The sequence below is a fragment of the Malus sylvestris genome, chromosome 17, assembly GCF_916048215.2.
Source record: "Malus sylvestris chromosome 17, drMalSylv7.2, whole genome shotgun sequence".
Lineage (NCBI taxonomy): Eukaryota > Viridiplantae > Streptophyta > Magnoliopsida > Rosales > Rosaceae > Malus > Malus sylvestris.
The window spans coordinates 8,603,370-8,622,328 of NC_062276.1; the positions used below are offsets into that span (position 1 = coordinate 8,603,370).

An 18,959-nucleotide genomic window follows, 5' to 3' on the forward strand; every position below is an offset into this window, starting at 1 on the left:
GGCAATCCTCAGGAAGTTTTGTATTACGGGGTGCTCCACTTGCAGGGAGCAGTAAGGATTTTGGATTTTTGGGGGGAGCAAAAATATCTGAGAACTCTGCTTCCAAGGATTTTGTGAAATCAAGATCCTGCTGTGCTTTGGTCTTCTTTTGTTTAACAGTCACTGGTTCTTCTGCAGGACGATCGCTCTTTGAAACTGAAAAAACAGATTATGTGATGTGTTACCATACCATTGAACCACAAGAGATACACATACAAATATTTGTTGATGACATGATCACTGAACCTGACCTTTAATTTTTCGATGCTTCCAATGATCAGGATGTTGAAAAGTAAATTGCTTACTAATTTCATGTTAGTAAATGATTTACTTATCTATTTTATCTTTGTTCTATTGTGTAGCTGTTTTATGTTGTGATAACTTGTGCTCATATGCCAAGTGTGTGATTTTAGATCAGGTCTCTTTTCAATGGCTCATATGCTTTGTTCTGCCATGTGTCAAAATCACATTGGCTCATGTAATTGAACGGATATGATATCTGATGTAAAAGAAAGGAATGTAGATGAATGAAACGTTGCTCTCTGCAATGTAACAGAGTTGCAGTTGAAGAAACTTGGCCTCTCACTCTCTCTGTCTTTTCAACTTCCTCTAAAAATCCAATTCCTGTATATATCAGTTTACTAAAACTTAACATGGTATCTAGAGCTCAGGTTCTATCTGGAATCGGGGCGTAAGATCTGTGAGTGCTGTGCTCGGAAATCCAACGTGAAATTTCCGACTCAGTTTTTGTCGATTCAAGTCTCAAATGGCTGGATATGGTGGTAGTGATCTTCGGGCTCCAATATTCAATGGTGACAACTATGAATTCTGGAAGATTCGAATGAGAACTATTTTCAAATCACATGGAATCTGGGATTTAGTTGAAAAGGGGTTTGAAATTTCAGAATCGAAGGATAAGAAGATTGGAGATGAAGGCTCATCAGAGTCGGAGAGAGTTTCTCTGAGCGACAAGCTAATGAAGGATGCTAAGGCACTGGGTATAATCCAATGAGCTGTCTCGGATGACATCTTTCCCAGAATCTCAAACAAAGAAACCTCAAAGGGTGCTTGGGATATCCTACATCAGGAATTTCATGGTGATAAGCAAGTGAGATCCATCAAGTTGCAGGGTCTACGTCGTGATTTCGAGTACACAAGGATGAGGGATGATGAAACTCTGTCTATGTATCTCACTCGTCTTCTCGAGTTGGTAAATCAGATGAAGGGTTATAGGGAAGATTTACCCAGAGAACGATTAGTTCAGAAACTGCTCATAAGCTTAACTAAGGAGTTTGATCCTGTTTGTTATGTAATTGAACAAACCAAGGATATTGAAACTATTGAGGTACAAGAGGTGATTGCAGCATTAAGAGGGTTTGCACAACGCCTTGATAGACATGCTGAGAGTACCATTGAAAGAGCTTTCAGTACTCTGAATCTGAATTCGAAAGGAAGTCAACCAAATCTCTCTTTTGGTAATTCTAAACCAAAGAAGGATTGGAAATCAAAAGGAAAGAAACGGGATCCTAAACCTCTGAATCTTGCTAATCGAGTTGGCAAATATGATCAAGGAGGAAAATCTGATCAGTCTAAGGGAAAATGCAAGCATTGTGATAAACTGCACTATTGTGAGTGCTGGTTTAAAGGGAAGCCGAAATGTCATGGATGCAATCGTTTCGGTCATTTCATCAAGGATTGTGATCAACCAAACAAGTCTGGAAAACTTGTAAACTATGCGAATCAGGTAACAGAATCTGCAACCATGTTTTATGCCTGCCATTCTGCTACTATTGGAAGAAGTATGAATATATGGTATGTAGATAGTGCATGTAGCAATCATATGACCTCCCATGAAACCTTGCTTATTGATGTTGATAAGAATGTGAAGTGTAAAGTTAAAATGGGCACTGGAGATTTAGTGCAGTCAATAGGCAAAGGCACATTGGTGATTGAGATGAAAGGTGTGACTAGGTATATTAAAGAAGTTATGATTGTACCTGGATTGGATGAAAACTTATTGAGTGTAGGGCAGATGGTAGAACATGGATATTGGCTTGTGTTTGGTGATTACATGGTTGATATTTATGGAGATAGACAGATGGAAGATCTGATTGCAAGTGTTCCAATGAAAGGAAACAGATGCTTTCCATTAAGTTTGGAATATGTTAATCCTTACATGGCTAATAGAGCAACTGTTGAAGAGTCATCTCAGTTGTGGCATAGAAGATATGGACATCTAAACTACATTAGTTTGATGCTTCTGCAAGAGAAGGAAATGGTGCAGGGCTTACCTAGACTACAAGTTTCTGAGCATGTTTGCTCTGGATGTGCTACAGGAAAGGGTCACAGGGAATCATTTGACAAGGGAAAAGTTTGGAGGGCATCACAACCTCTAGAACTTATTCATTTTGATATATGCGGCCCAATGCAGATAACTACTCTAGGAGGCAACAAATTCTTTCTCACATTTATTGATGACCACACTAGGATGTGTTGGATATTTTTCTTGCAACACAAGTCTCAAGTCTTCAACATTTTCAAAAGGTTTAAATCCATGGTTGAGCTACAGAGTGGCTATCAAATCAAGAAACTCAGAAGTGATAGGGGTGGAGAATATACATCTCTAGAGTTTTCAAGGTTCTGTGAAGATATGGGATTGGAAAGGCAATTGACTGTTGCCTACTCTCCGCAACAAAATGGTGTTGCAGAGAGAAAGAATAGGACAATAATTGAAATGGCAAGAACTATGATGATTGAAAAGAAGATTCCCTTGAAGTTTTGGGCTGAAGCTGTCAACACAGCTGTGTATCTGCAAAACCGATGTCCAACAAGTGCTCTTAACAACATAACTCCATTTGAGGCATTTAGCGGGAGGAAGCCAGGTGTTAAACATTTGAAGATATTTGGTTCCATGTGTTATATTCACATTCCTTCACAGAAAAGACACAAACTGGAGGAAACTGGTGAGAAGGGAGTATTCGTTGGATATGAAAATTGTGAAAAAGGATATAGAATCTTCAACTTGAGAACTCAAAAGGTTGAACTATCAAGAAGTGTAATCTTTGATGAGAAAGTGATATGGGACTGGAAAACTAATGAATCAGTTTAAGTTCCTAGTCTTTGGAATGATGAAAGAAACTCAGGGATATCTGAATTTAATCCAGATTCAAGTGATTCACCTCAGTCAATGCAGCCTCCTCTGAGATCACAATCAACTGGAGATCTGCAAGCATCTCAAGAACCTGGTTCACTTGGTTCTCTAGTTCCAATCTCTGAAAGTTATGACCATACTCTACAGAAATGGAAGAGTTTGAGTGAAGTATATGCTCAATGCAACATGAGCATCATTGAACCTGAAGATTTCAGTGAGGCAGTCAAAGATGATGCTTGGAAAAAGGCTATGACAGAAGAAATATTGATGATTGAAAAGAATTCCACGTGGGAATTAGTTGACAGACCTAGTAGTAAACCTGTTGTGGGTGTGAAATGGGTATACAAAACAAAGCTGAATCTTGATGGCTCCATTCAAAAACACAAGGCAAGGCTTGTAGCCAAAGGTTACACACAGAAACCAGGGATTGATTTTAATGAAACCTTTGCTCCAGTGGCAAGGTTAGATACTATTAGAACACTCATTGCACTAGCTGCACAGAAAGGTTGGAAACTGTGGCAATTAGATGTTAAATCAGCCTTTCTGAATGGTGTTCTTGATGAGGAGGTATATGTTGATCAACCTGATGGTTTTGTGATTAAAGGGGCTGAAGACAAGGTTTATAGGCTGAGAAAGGCTCTCTATGGTCTAAAATAAGCACCAAGGGCCTGGTACAGTGAAATAGACACATATTTAATTCACTGTGGATTTCACAAAAGCTCAAGTGAAGCAACTTTATATGTGAGAAGCAAGGAAGGTGTTGGTACCTTGATCGTGTCAATCTATGTTGATGACATTGTGTACACAGGGAGCAATGCAGAAATGATGGAAGAATTCAAAGCTAAAATGATGTGCAAATATGAGATGTCAGATTTGGGTTTACTTCATCACTTTCTTGGAATGGGGGTAACTCAAACTGAAGGGAGTATATTTATACATCAGAAAAAATATGCTCTAACTCTTTTGGATAAATTTGGGCTCAAAGATTGCAAACCAGTGAGCACTCCATTGGTTGCAACTGATAAGCTGAGAAGAGAAAATGGAAGTGAACCTGCAGATGAGTGTGAGTATAGGAAAATAGTTGGAAGTCTTCTGTATTTAACAGCAACTAGACTAGATATTATGTTCTCTGCTAGTGTACTTGCACGATTTATGTACAAACCTACCAAGAAACATTATGGAGCTGCTAAATGAGTCCTAAGGTACATTCAAGGAACAATTGACTTTGGAATTGAATATTTGAATGGAAAATCTGCTTTGCTGATTGGATATTGCGATAGTGATTGGAGTGGATCTGAGGAGGATATGAAAAGCACCTCAGGGTATGCTTTTTCATTTGGAAGTGGGGCATTCTCATGGGCTTCAGTCAAGCAGCATAGTGTAGCTCTTTCAACTACAGAAGCAGAGTATGTTAGTGCAGTTGAAGCAACATCTCAGGCCATTTGGCTTAGGTTTGTGCTCAAGGACTTTGGAGAAGAGCAAGCTGCAGCAACAACGCTATTCTGTGACAACACCTCTGCTATAGCTATGACTAAGAATCCTGTGTTTCATCAAAGAACCAAGCATATTGGCAGGAAGTTTCACTTTATTCGGGATGCAATTCAAGAAGGTACCATTGATCTGATTTACTGCAAGAGTGAAGAACAAATTGCAGACATCTTTACCAAGGCTCTTCCCAAAGACAGATTCAACAACTTGAGAAGTTTACTGGGTGTGAAATCAGTTAACAGTTTAGAAGGGAGTGTTGAAAAGTAAATTGCTTACTAATTTCATGTTAGTAAATGATTTACTTATCTATTTTATCTTTGTTCTATTGTGTAGCTGTTTTATGTTGTGATAACTTGTGCTCATATGCCAAGTGTGTGATTTTAGATCAGGTCTCTTTTCAATGGCTCATATGCTTTGTTCTGCCATGTGTCAAAATCACATTGGCTCATGTAATTGAACGGATATGATATCTGATGTAAAAGAAAGGAATGTAGATGAATGAAACGTTGCTCTCTGCAATGTAACAGAGTTGCAGTTGAAGAAACTTGGCCTCTCACTCTCTTTGTCTTTTCAGCTTCCTCTAAAAATCCAATTCCTGTATATATCAGTTTACTAAAACTTAACACAGGACCTACCCATGCATTTTGTTTTGAAGCAAATCCAAGACTTAAGAACAAAAACCCATCAACTTTCTCAAGTCTCTCACCCATATCAAGCTCATGGTAAGCACCCAGTTCATTATTCTACAAAAGTTGAAAATTATCAGGGAATGAAGTCATTCTTCAATTATTCATAAAACTAAAATGAAAAACCCATGGAACAAATATTTACGATTCAAACTTAATATGAATAGTATGTTCGAAAAACCTCATGATAACTAGGGAAATTTGAACTTTCACAGTTAAAGTCCTCCAGACGCTTGTTTGGTCATCATGATCATAATCCCAGTTCCCGCAATTCTCAGATACATCACAATCAACATCAGCTTCATTGTTATAGGCAGCATCAACTTGCTCTGCTGATTCTTGATCACATGTATATATATCTGGTGGCCTTTTGTTATCCTCATCAAATCGATCAACTAAACTGTGAAATTTCATCTTTGATTTCGCATGTTCATTACGATTTGTTCTATATATTCTATAAAAGAGCAAGAAAAAGTTAATCTTAGTAAACCACATCAGACAAAGTTAATCTTAGTAAACCACATCATTCTCATTTGGAAAAAAATGGGAAGATGAGATTTCGAAGAACTCAATAGAATACCGAAACAGCAACTCACCACCAGCAAAAGAAAGATCAATGGTATCTGATTTATCAAGTTGATTATCAGATGCTATGCACTTCCCTGGTACTTCCGAAGAATCAAAAGAGCACTCTGCATCCACCATGTACTCCAAGATTATTCATTAAAAGACCCTTGGCCCCACCTTCATCAAATTGTGCAGACGTCTAATGATAGAGAGGGATCAACTGCAAATGCAACTGAAAATACATACAAAATTGTATCACAAACTTGGCCTCGCATCTCACAATATAAAACTAGTAATAATGATAGCACAGGATGAGTGATCACCGTAAAACTTTTTTACATTTAGAACTGCCAAAATAGAGGTAATTCCTTGATATATTAGATGATTATTTCTCATTACAAGATGAACATATATATAGGGAAAGAAAGAAGACATAAAACCTAACTTTGCCTAACTTGCCTAACTTGCCTAACTTACCTAACTTGCCTAATTTACATAAAGAAAGTTGACCAGCCTAACTTCACTAGCCATCCAATACTCATGGCTGCTTTTAGTTGACACTCCCCCTCAAGTTGGTGCGTAAATATCTCGAATGCCCAACTTGCTGAGTGAAAGATGGAAAATCCTACTTGACACTGCCTTTGTTAAAATATCTGCTAGTTGGTCATCACTCTTCACATAAGGCAAGTTAATGGTACCATCAACCAACATTTCCTTAATAAAGTGCCTATCCACTTCAACATGTTTAGTACGATCATGTTGAACTGGATTATGAGCAATGCTAATGGCAGCTTTGTTATCACAATAAAGTTTTGATGGCTTTGCAGAATTAAAACCTAATTCTCTCAACAAAGTCCTGAGCCATAACAATTCTTGCACACCATGTGCCATACCTCTAAATTCAGCTTCGGCACTGGATCTAGCCACTACATGTTGCTTCTTACTGCGCCAAGTAACTAGATTTCCTCCAACAAATGTAAAGTATCCAGAAGTCGATCTGCGATCAGTTACTGACCCAGCCCAATCTGCATCAGTGTACCCTTCAACTTCTTGATGTCCATGATTGGAAAACATCAAGCCTTTTCCAGGGGCAGACTTCAAATACCTGAGAATGCGTTGTACAACATCCATGTGGGCTTCACTTGGCCTGTGCATAAATTGACTCACTACACTTACAGCATAGGCTATGTCAGGTCGTGTATGAGACAAATAAATCAACCTCCCAACTAATCTTTGGTACCTTTCCTTGTTAGCCGGAACTTGATCATGATAGTCTCCCAATCTATGGTTTTGCTCAATTGGTGTGTCTGCAGGTTTACAAGCTAACATCCCAGTCTCAGTTAATAAGTCAATAACATATTTCTTTTGAGAAAGAAAAATGCCATGCTTTGATCTTGCAACTTCAATACCCAAGAAATATTTCAGAGTACCCAAGTCCTTCATTTCAAATTCCTTGGCTAGATACTTTTGAAGTTTTTGAATTTCCTCGACATCATTACCTGTAACCACCATATCATCCACATAAACAATTAAGGCTGTAAGTTTACCTCTATCATGCTTAAGAAATAAGGTATGGTCAGCTTGAGTTTGCTTGAACCCATAACTTCTCATTGATTGAGCGAACCTGCCAAACCATGCCCTTGGTGATTGTTTCAATCCATACAAGGACTTTCTTAACCTGCATACTTTGCCAATATCGCAAGTGGTAGTGAATCCTGGAGGAAGATCCATGTATACCTCTTCATCCAAGTCTCCATGTAAAAATGCATTTTTTACATCAAACTATCGTAGAGGCCACCCTAGATTTGCTGCCAATGACATAAGAACCCTGATAGTGTTGATCTTTGCTACCGGAGCAAATGTCTCCTGATAATCAATGCCATAGGTTTGAGTATAACCTTTGGCTACCAGTCTAGCCTTGTACCTTTCCACTGAACCATCAGCTTTATGCTTTACTGTGAACACCCATCTACACCCAACAGGCTTCTTGCCTTCAGGAAGTGCAACCAGTTCCCAAGTGGAGTTTTTTCGAAGCGCTTCCATCTCTTCAATCATAGCCTTTTTCCATTTTGGATCTTTAAGAGCATCCTGTAACTTATTAGGAACTAAGACTGATGACAATTGGTTTGCAAAAGATATATAAGAGTCTGACAAGCGATGAGATGAAACAAAATTAGATATAGGATATTGAATACCCTTTGTAGAAGAATGACCATAACGAACAGGGGGTATCCCTCGATTTTCTCGAATAGGATAACGAGAACCCTGAGACTCACGATGTGGTTCATTTGAATCATTTGGATCATCACTTAATAAAATCTCATGATTGGACTCATCAAATATAGTAGGCTGAAGAGAGGGAGAATGAGTGGTTACCTCAGGATAATTCGTACGAGTAGCAGCTGATTGGTCAGAGAGTTGGTCAATGTGGGGATCTATCTGTGGGTGGTCTATCTCATCATCCCTTTTTTCTTTATCTCTCTTTTTTCTTGTCCTCTCATACACCTTCAATATTTTTTCACCTTGTGCCTCATCATTAGGCAAATTTGCACCATCACCAACATCAGACAAGTGTTCATCTGAAAAATGCATACCACCAATGTCAAGCGGCAACTTCTCACCACCAATGTCAAGCGGCAACTTCTCTTCCTCCTTACTCCATATCTCCCCCTGAAGAGAAGTGGCCAAATCTTCTTTTGAAAAAAATGCCTCGTGTTCCCAAAAGGTAACATCCATAGAGACAAAAAATTTCCCAGTGGGAGGATAGTAACATCGATACCCTTTCTGAGTAGCAGAATAGCCAATAAACACACATTTGATGGCTCTAGGATCCAACTTATCACGATTTTGCATGGGGACGTGAACGTAGCAGACACAACCAAACACTTTTGGAGGAATATGAAGGAGTGAAGGAAGAGAATGATATTGGGAAAGGGTCTGGATAGGTGTTTGAAATTGGAGAACACGTGATGGCATGCGATTGATAAGAAAAACAGCTGTGTGAATGGCATCACCCCAAAAACGTTTAGGAACGTGCATAACAGAACATAAAGAGCGAGCCACATCCAAGAGATGATGATTTTTACGTTCTGCTATACCGTTCTGTTGAGGAGTATGTGGACAAGATGTTTGATGAATGATACCGTGTTGTTGAAAAAATGTTCCAAGTCCATAATTCAAATATTCTTTCCCATTATCAGATCGAACAACTTGAATTTTAGCATGAAATTGGGTTTGAATCATTTGATGAAAGATTGGAAAAATAGACATAACCTCACTCTTATTTTTTAGTAAGTATACCCAAGAAACTCGAGTGCAGTCATCAATGAAAGAGACAAAGTATTTAGCACCAGTATAAGTAGGAATATGAAATGGTCCCCAAACATCAGAATGAATAAGAGAGAAAGGAACATTACTTTTATGGGAACTTAAAGGAAATGATACACGATGATTTTTAGAAAGAATGCAAGTTTCACAATGGAAATCAGAAACCTTGACTTTAGAAAATAAAGAAGGGAATAGATATTGCAGGTACTGAAATGAAGGGTGTCCCAATCTTTTGTGCCATAACCAAATTTTTTCAGAAGCTTCAAATTGTTTGGCCTCCACTTGACAACTGTAACTTGTCTTCTCACAATCTGGTGGTAAGTCCAAGTAGTATAGACCTCCCCTCTCTCTACCATGACCAATCAATGCTTTCGTTCGAATATCCTGAAACCAACAATGGGTAGGAGAAAAGATGGCAAGACAGTTTAGTTGATTTGTAAGTTTACCAATGGAAAGCAAATTGTGAGAAAGATTAGGAACATGTAAAACAAATGACAGAGATATGCCTGGTGTTAATGAGATGGAGCCTGCTCCAAACACTGGAGTAGAAATACCATTAGCAACTTTAACGGTATTTAAAGGTGGAGTAGTGTGAGAAACAAACCATGTAGAGTTATTGGTCATGTGGTCAGAAGCCCCTGAATCAATGATCCAAGGTTTATTGGGAGGAACAATTGTAGTGTTCAAGGCAAAACCAAAGTTACCTGCATCGACTAAGGAAGTAGAAGCAGTAGTAGGAGAAACTAAGTGAGCAGATTGATCCACCCGAGGTATGGAAGGTGTTGGTGTCAGGTGTGCTTGTGATCCACCAATGCCTTTCTTTTGATTTTCCTTCTTTTGAACCCACCAATCAGGATATCCATGCAGCTTGAAGCAAGTGTCTCTAGTATGCTTATCCTTGTCACAATAAGTACACGTCCTTGTATCAGTAGTTTTGGATCCACCTAATCGAGAATTGGAGACTCCACGGGGAAATCGAGATGGAGCAGCTACCATGGCGGATCCTTCCACTTGTGGGCCAACTAACATAATGGTTTGCCTACTTGCTTCAGCATTCACAAGAGCATAAGCAGCACGAACAGAAGGCAGAGTTGTTTGAGTCAAAACTTGACTGCGAACATGATCTAAATGAGGATCAAGACCAGCCAGAAAATCATACAATCTTTCTTCCGAAATTTCTGTCTCTCGGGTAGCAATATCATCAGCGCACTTCAATTTTCCAGGACGCAAGAAATCAATTTCTTGCCATGTTTGCTGAAGTTTACCATAATATGCAGATAAAGGTTCTCCATTCTGGCGAGTCGCCAGTGCTTGACGGCGAAGTTCGTATAACTTTGATGCATCTTTTTCAATTGAGTAAGTTTGGGTAACAGCATCCCAAACATCTTTTGCAGTAGAGAGTCGGAGAAAAATGGCCCGTACATATCTGGTCATGGAGTTGAGTAACCAAGATTGAACTATGGCATTCTCTTCCTCCCATATAGCATACAATGCATCAGCTTCTGCTGGTGCCATTTTTGTTCCACTGACATAAGACCATTTACCTCTGCCAGTGATGTAGATGCGGACACTTTGGGACCATGAGGAATAGTTGGACCCATCCAACTTGTCTGAGGTGATATGTAGAGACATATCACTTTGAGTAACAGTAGCTGAAACAGTGGTCTTGGAGTCACCCATTATTACTGCCTCAGAGGTTATGGGTAAATTTGTTGAGTGATTCCAACGGGTATGGCTTATGGGGTATTGGGTAGTATATTTTTTTTTTGTGGAAAGATTTCTGGGTTTTTCAGAGATACTGCAAATGGGAAGAATATGGGAAAAGATGCAGCGGAATATGTATGGTTAACAAGCTGGATATGGGTAATAATGTTGGCAGATATGGCCAAATGAAAAAAGAGTAAGATTGGATTGGTATGAAAGTAGAAGACCTGTAGAATAGCAGGTCTTATTGGGTAGATGGCAGTAGTGCCAGTAAGTGAATCAGAATAGAAACTCTTTTTGGATCAGAATTGCTCTGATACCATGCCAAAATAGAGTTAATTCCTTGATATATTAGATGATTATTTCTCATTACAAGATGAACATATATATAGGGAAAGAAAGAAGACATAAAACCTAACTTTGCCTAACTTGCCTAACTTGCCTAACTTACCTAACTTGCCTAATTTACATAAAGAAAGTTGACTAGCCTAACTTCACTAGCCATCCAATACTCATGGCTGCTTTTAGTTGACAAGAACCTCAAAAAATGATTCCAGCGTTGATAAGGGAGATATCTGCATGTATGGATTTATGTCAGCATTTAGCATACGGGAGTTCAATAACTCACTGTAGGGAGTCAGAGAACAGTCAACCTTCTTCTGCGTCTCATTCTTGGAACTAGCCGCATCTTTTCCATTGTCAGCATTGGCATCCTCTACTCTGGTATCTAAAATTACAACAGTATCAAGATACTAAGAAGATCGATCAATGGAGCACAAGTCCAATGAGAAATATATTACTATTACAATTTACAGATGAGCTGCTTAAAGATAACTATACCACATAGTCATCATTCTGATAAACCATGCAAAAATCACATTGCTTCTGCCAGGAAAAGTCATTGATTGTATGTTCTCTAATTCATTGTATAGGTTATAAATGCAAAGGTTAATGCAGCAAAACTACCGATTTTATCTACCTTGAAACGGTATAATGACTAATATGCCAAGAACGCAACTTTCACAAAATTTACTTTGTCCGCAGGTTAGAAAAATGTTCTGAATCAGGTACAGAACCACTTTTAAAATCAATATACTTCCTTTTGTCTTGCAATTGAATACAACAACAACAACAACAACAAAGCCTTTTCCCACTAAGTGGGGTCGGCTATATGAATCCTAGAACGCCATTGCGCTCGGTTTTGTGTCATGTCCTCCGTTAGATCCAAGTACTCAAGTCTTTTCTTAGGGTCTCTTCCAAAGTTTTCCTAGGTCTTCCTCTACCCTTTCGGCCCTAAACCTCTGTCCCGTAGTCACATTTTCGAACCGGAGCGTCAGTAGGCCTTCTTTGCACATGTCCAAACCACCGGAACCGATTTTCTCTCATATTTCCTTCAATTTTGGCTACTCCTACTTTACCTTGGATATCCTCATTCCCAATCTTATCCTTTCTCGTGTGCCCATACATCCCACGAAGCATCCTCATCTCCGCTACACCCATTTTGTGTACGTGTTGATGCTTCACCGCCCAACATTCTGTCCCATACAACATCGCTGGCCTTATTGCCGTCCTATAAAATTTTCCCTTGAGCTTCAGTGGCCTACGACGGTCACACAACACGCCGGATGCACTCTTACATTTCCTCCATCCAGCTTGTATTCTATGGTTGAGATCTCCATCTAATTCTCCGTTCTCTTGCAAGATAGATCCTAGGTAGCGAAAACGGTCACCTTTTGTGATCTTCGCTAGATTGCTCCGGTCATTATTGTGGATAAGTATATAAAATGGATATAGATAGGAAAGCAAACACAAGATGTACGTGGTTCACCCAGATTGGCTACGTCCACGGAATAGAGGAGTTCTCATTAATTGTGAAGGGTTTACACAAGTACATAGGTTCAAGCTTTCCTTTAGTGAGTACAGGTGAATGATTTAGTACAAATGACATTAGGAAATATTGTGGGAGAATGATCTCGTAATCACGAAACTTCTAAGTATCGGAGTGTGGTATCGTCTTGACTTGCCTTATCTATCTCATAGGTAGATGTGGCATCTTCTCTGGAAGTACTCTTCCTCCATCCAGGGGTGGTATCTGTAACTGGTGGAGATGCACAAGGTAATGTATCAATTTCACTTGAAGCTTACTTGTAGTTTCAGGCTTGGTCAAGCGCGATACAAACCATGTAGTAGGAGTCCCCCAAGTCGCCGAGCTAGGGGATCTGCTGAAAGAGGTGACAGACAAGGTAAGCAATCAGAGCTCCGGCTGATTGTTCACATTCTCCCTATCTTGCAGGCAGCATGAAGGATAAAGAGAAGAAAAATGAGAAGAGATGATATGGGATACTTTTGCTTTTGAAGAAGTAACTTTCCACAGGCTTATTCTTGAACTGGGCTGGAGGGTTTTCTGGTTTCCTCCAGAGTATAAGGCCGACTGAAGAATTTGAGGGTCAAAACAAGTCCATCAAATCTAGAGTACGTTCGACCCTGCTGATATGGGATATTTTTTCTTTTGACAGAGTAGTGGATGTATCGGCACGTGTGCTGTTACGCTTGTCTCCACATGCTTCCTTGTATCCTTCTCACTTGCCCTATCTGTTCCTCAGGCAGATGCGATATCTTCCCTGGAAGCATAAGATGTTGAAGATGAGTACTCGAGAGCAATGCCAGGTAAGTAATCAGGTAAGGGGTTCCAGGCAGTCAGTTCCTGGCTAGAAGCTTGATTCCAAGTGCTGACTGATTGCTCTCTTTCTCCTTGTCTTGCAGGTAAGAACAAGGCCAAAGGAAAAGACAGGGAAAAAGCATGATATGGGATACTCTTGCTTTTAACCCTGATGATATGAGATATTCTTGCTCTAGTATAGCTTGTTTACAGAGGTGTTATCAGGGGGAAAGAAAGCTGAATATTTCGAAAGGCTTCGTTGGGAGTGCCCTCTCAAATAAAAGGAGGGGTTGAGCATTTTTGCAGGTCTGCCTGTCCGTTGGGGATGGAGGTCGACATATATAGGAGTCTCCCTAACATCAAGTAATAATGCTATTCATTTACCCTGCTTAGTCATAGCACGGTAGTGGGAGCTGCCAGCTTCACATGTTTTAACTCTGTCAGAGCATTTTGAAAAAAGTGGTCTGTGGTATCTGGAAAGCTGATGTTGCGTGTGAAGATTACAGACAAGCTTTATCCAAGGAGATCCAGCTCTTGAAGTTGGGAAAGTGGTGCCTCTTCGGTTTTCGAACAAGCAATCCTGTCGGGGATCTGGCTCTCGAGATTCGGAGAACGATGCCTCTTCGATTTTTGAGAAAGCAATCCTGCTGGGGGTCTGGCTCTCGAGATTCAGAGAGTAGTGTCTCTTCGATTTTTGAGAAAGTAATCATGTTGGGAGTCTGGCTCTCGAGATTCGGAGGGCGGTGCCTCTTCGATTTTGGAGCAAGCAATCTTGTTGGGAGTGTTTTCTCGAATGTGAGTAAAGGTTGGGCATGTTTGCTAGTCTACCTTGCCACGAAGCACAGAGGTTGACACACCGGGACTTTCCAATTATCCAGCAGTGGTACTGTTCCTTTACCCTTGTGGGTAATAATATGGTAGCTAGACCTTCAAAATTTATGTGTCTAAACTTTGTTAGTGTTATTTCTTTGCTATTCTTTTACCCTTCTTGGTCAGAGCGATGTAGTGGGAGCTGCAAGCTTCACGTGTCTCAACTTTGTCAGAGAACTTTGGCAAAGTTATATGTGGTACCCATGAGCTACTGTTGCGTGTGGGAAGTGGGTGATTAAACAGTACGAGTCATGTGCTTTCTACTTCGCCAGAAATCTTCGACAGAATGCCCATAATTTCCGCAAAGCTGAGTGTGCGTGTGACAGGTGCTGACAAGGTTGGAAAAGTATGTGCCCCTTCGATTTCTGAGATCGGCCCTCATGGTCTCTGAGCAGCCTAGCTTTTGAGAAAGCAAGCCTCTTTGATTTCTGAGATCGGCCTTCGTGGTCTTTGAGCAGCCCAGCTTTTGAGAAAGCAAACGCCTCTTCGATTTCTGAGATCGACCCTCGTGGTCTCTGAGCAGCCCAGCTTTTGAGAAAGCAAACGCCTCTTCGATTTCTGAGCAGACGCCTCTTCGATTTCTGAAGCTTCGTCGAGTGCAGATTTTTATAGTGGCTAACATTGAGTTCCAAAGCACACTTGAATATCCACCAGTAGAAGCTCCATTCTTGCACTTCTAAGATCTTGATTTGTCCGACCTCTTCTCTCTTCAACACCTTTGAAAATGTCTGGCCCCTCCGACCGTCGTTTTGACTTGAACCTTGTTGAAGAGGCAGCCCCACCTTCTCCAGACAACATATGGCGCCCATCCTTCGTCTCCCCTACTGGTCCTCTTACCGTTGGGGATTCCGTGATGAAGAATGATATGACCGCTGCGGTAGTGGCCAGGAACCTTCTCACTCCCAAAGATAACAGACTACTTTCCAAACGGTCTGATGAGTTGGCTGTTAAGGATTCTCTGGCTCTCAGTGTTCAGTGTGCAGGTTCTGTGTCTAATATGGCCCAATGCCTATTTGCTCGAACCCGCCAAGTTGAATCATTGGCGGCTGAAGTGATGAGTCTCAAACAGGAGATTAGAGGGCTCAAGCATGAGAATAAACAGTTGCACCGGCTCGCACATGACTATGCTCTAAACATGAAGAGGAAGCTTAACTAGATGAAGGAATCTGATGGTCAGGTTTTACTTGATCATCAGAGATTTGTGGGTTTGTTCCAAAGGCATTTATTGCCTTCGTCTTCTGGGGCTGTACCGCGTAATGAAACTCCAAATGATCAACCTCTGATGCCTCCTCCTTCTAGGGTTCTGTCCAGTACTAAGGCTCCGAATGATCCCCCTCCGGTGCCTTCTCTTTCTGGGGCTCTACCGACTGCTGAGACTTCTCCTAAGCAACCTTTGTGAAGGCTCCCTCTTGTTTGTTTATTTTGACTCAAGTATATGTACATATTTGTAACTTATCGGGGATATCAATAAACAAGCTTTCCTTCATTTCAACGTATTGTGTTAAATACACCAAAGCCTTTTTCGCTAAGTTCTTTGAATTTTCTTTTGTTGAAGCTTATATGTTGAAGCTTTGTGAGTGGAGCATGTAGGTTGAGGTAGTGTTCCCTTAATTTCCCGAGTGAGGAAAACTTCTCGGTTGGAGACTTGGAAAATCCAAGTCACTGAGTGGGATCGGCTATATGAATCTTAGAACGCCATTGTGTTCTGTCCTGTGTCATGTCCTCCGTTAGATCCAAGTACTCTAAGTCTTTTCTTAGGGTCTCTTCCAAAGTTTTCCTAGGTCTTCCTCTACCCCTTTGGCCCTGAACCTCTGTCCCATAGTCGCATCTTCTAATCGGATCGTCAGTAGGCCTTCTTTGCACATGTCCAAACCACCGTAACCGATTTTCTCTCATCTTTCCTTCAATTTCGGCTACTCCTACTTTACCCCGGATATCCTCATTCCTAATCTTATCCTTTCTCGTGTGCCCACACATCCAACGAAGCATCCTCATCTTCGCTACACCCATTTTGTGTACGTGTTGATGCTTCACCGCCCAACATTTTGTGCCATACAGCATCGCCGGCCTTATTGCCGTCCTACAAAATTTTCCCTTGAGCTTTAGTGGCATACGGCGGTCACACAACACGCCGGATGCACTCTTCCACTTCATCCATCCAGCTTGTATTCTATGGTTGAGATCTCCATCTAATTCTCCGTTCTTTTGCAAGATAGATCCTAGGTAACGAAAACGGTCGCTCTTTGGTATTTCTTGATCTCCGATCCTCACCCCTAACTCGTTTTGGCCTCCATTTGCACTGAACTTGCACTCCATATATTCTATCTTTGATCGGCTTAGGCGAAGACCTTTAGATTCCAATACTTCTCTCCAAAGGTTAAGCTTTGCATTTACCCCTTCCTGAGTTTCATCTATCAACATTATATCGTCTGCGAAAAGCATACACCAAGGAATATCATCTTGAATATGTCCTGTTAACTCATCCATTACCAACGCAAAAAGGTAAGGACTTAAGGATGAGCCTTGATGTAATCCTACAGTTATGGGAAAGCTTTCGGTTTGTCCTTCATGAGTTCTTACGGCAGTCTTTGCTCCTTCATACATATCCTGTATAGCTTGGATATATGCTACTCGTACTCCTTTCTTCTCTAAAATCCTCCAAAGAATGTCTCTTGGGACCCTATCATACGCTTTTTCCAAATCTATAAAGACCATGTGTAAATCCTTTTTCCCATCTCTATATCTTTCCATCAATCTTCGTAAGAGATAGATTGCCTCCATGGTTGAGCGCCCTGGCATGAACCCGAATTGGTTGTCCGAAACCCGTGTCTCTTGCCTCAATCTATGCTCAATGACTCTCTCCCAGAGCTTCATTGTATGACTCATTAGCTTAATACCCCTATAGTTCATGCAATTTTGTACATCGCCCTTATTCTTGTAGATAGGCACCAAAGTGCTCGTTCGCCACTCATTTGGCATCTTCTTCGTTTTTAAAATCCTATTGAAAAGGTCAGTGAGCCATGTTATACCTGTCTCTCCCAAAACTTTCCACACTTCGATTGGTATATCGTCTGGGTCTATTGTTTTTCTATGCTTCATCTTCTTCAAAGCTACAACCACTTCTTCCTTCCGGATTCTACGATAAAAAGAGTAGTTTCTACACTCTTCTGAGTTACTCAACTCCCCTAAAGAAGCACTCCTTTCATGTCCTTCATTGAAAAGATTATGAAAATAACCTTTCCATCTGTCTTTAACCGCGTTCTCTGTAGCAAGAACCTTTCCATCCTCATCCTTGATGCACCTCACTTGGTTTAGGTCCCTTGTCTTCTTTTCCCTTTCTCTAGCTAGTTTATAGATATCCAACTCTCCTTCTTTGGTATCTAGTCGCTTATACGTATCGTCATAAGCTGCTAACTTAGCTTCTCTCACAGCTTTCTTCGCCTCTTGCTTCACTTTTCTATATCTTTCACCATTTTCATCGGTCCTATCCTTGTATAAGGCTTTACAACATTCCTTCTTAGCCTTCACCTTTGTTTGTACCTCCTCATTCCACCACCAAGATTCCTTTTGGTGTGGGGCAAAGCCCTTGGACTCTCCTAATACCTCTTTTGCTACTTTTCGGATACAACTAGCCATGGAATCCCACATTTGGTTAGCTTCCCCCTCTCTATCCCACACACACTGGGTGATTACTTTCTCTTTGAAAATGGCTTGTTTTTCTTCTTTTAGATTCCACCATCTAGTCCTTGGGCACTTCCAAGTCTTGTTCTTTTTTTCTCACTCTTTTGATATGTACATCCATCACCAACAAGCGATGTTGATTAGCCACGCTCTCTCCTAGTATAACTTTGCAATCCTTACAAGTTATACGATCCCCTTTCCTCATTAGAAGAAAATCTATTTGTGTTTTTTACGACCCACTCTTGTAGGTGATCACATGTTCTTCTCTCTTCTTAAAGAAGGTGTTGGCTAAGAAGAGATCATATGCCATTGCAAAATCCAAGATAGCTTCTCTATTCTCGTTTCTCTCCCCAAAACCATGGCCACCATGAAAACCTCCATAGTTGCCTGTCTCCCTGCCCACGTGTCCATTTAAATCTCCTCCTATAAATAACTTCTCCGTCTGAGCAATTCCTTGCACCAAGTCTCCAAGGTCTTCCCAAAATTTCTCCTTCGAACTCGTATCCAACCCTACTTGAGGTGCGTACGCACTAATCACATTGATAAGTTCTTGTCCTATTACAATCTTGATTGCCATGATTCTATCTCCTACCCTCTTGACATCTACAACATCTTGTGTCAAGGTCTTGTCCACGATGATGCCAACACCGTTTCTCGTTCTATTTGTGCCCGAATACCATAGTTTAAACCTTGAGTTTTCTAGATCCTTTGCCTTACGACCAACCCACTTAGTTTCTTGTAGGCACATAATATTTATCCTTCTCCTCACCATAACTTCTACTACTTC

At 40.6% G+C, this 18,959-nt stretch overlaps 3 protein-coding genes and 1 long non-coding RNA gene across 7 annotated transcripts in view; 1 reads left to right on the forward strand and 3 right to left on the reverse strand.

Moving 5' to 3' along the window:
• Window positions 1–323, reverse strand: part of LOC126612338 (uncharacterized) — a 988-nt gene extending 665 nt beyond the window's left edge. Inside the window, exons 1-2 of the long non-coding RNA XR_007619002.1 lie at window positions 291–323; window positions 1–195 (exon numbers count right to left, since the gene is read on the reverse strand). The exon at window positions 1–195 is cut by the window's left edge and continues 50 nt beyond it. This is a non-coding gene — a long non-coding RNA (uncharacterized LOC126612338). The remainder of the gene's footprint in view (window positions 196–290) is intronic.
• Window positions 1–18,959, reverse strand: part of LOC126612322 (condensin complex subunit 2-like) — a 93,120-nt gene that overhangs the window by 72,698 nt on the left and 1,463 nt on the right. The gene's annotated exons all lie outside the window — the stretch shown is intronic.
• Window positions 9,382–11,490, reverse strand: LOC126612317 (uncharacterized). Of its 2 annotated transcripts, none has more exons than XM_050280707.1 (2): window positions 9,963–11,490; window positions 9,382–9,642 (listed from the first exon to the last, which is right to left on the reverse strand). In XM_050280707.1, exons 1-2 carry the CDS (start codon window positions 10,936–10,938, stop codon window positions 9,608–9,610), a joined length of 1,011 nt encoding a protein of 336 aa, XP_050136664.1. In that variant the 5' UTR covers window positions 10,939–11,490; the 3' UTR covers window positions 9,382–9,607. The 2 variants fall into 2 exon arrangements, with proteins under 2 accessions (XP_050136664.1, XP_050136663.1); XM_050280706.1 differs by having other exon boundaries at window positions 9,863–11,490.
• LOC126612325 (uncharacterized) overlaps window positions 14,868–18,959 on the forward strand; it is a 48,476-nt gene continuing 44,384 nt past the window's right edge. Inside the window, exon 1 of the mRNA XM_050280718.1 lies at window positions 14,868–15,474. Coding sequence (XP_050136675.1) covers window positions 15,216–15,474 — 259 coding nt within the window. The 5' untranslated portion in view covers window positions 14,868–15,215. The remainder of the gene's footprint in view (window positions 15,475–18,959) is intronic.

Excerpts from the sequence above, each read along its gene's own strand:
- LOC126612317 (XM_050280706.1), bottom strand. The coding sequence starts at position 10,938 with ATGGGTGACTCCAAGACCACTGTTTCAGCTACTGTTACTCAAAGTGAT. Across the intron at positions 9,643-9,862 it reads ATGACCAATAACTCTACATG|GATATTCGAACGAAAGCATT; the intron begins GTTTGTTTCTCA and ends TGTTGGTTTCAG.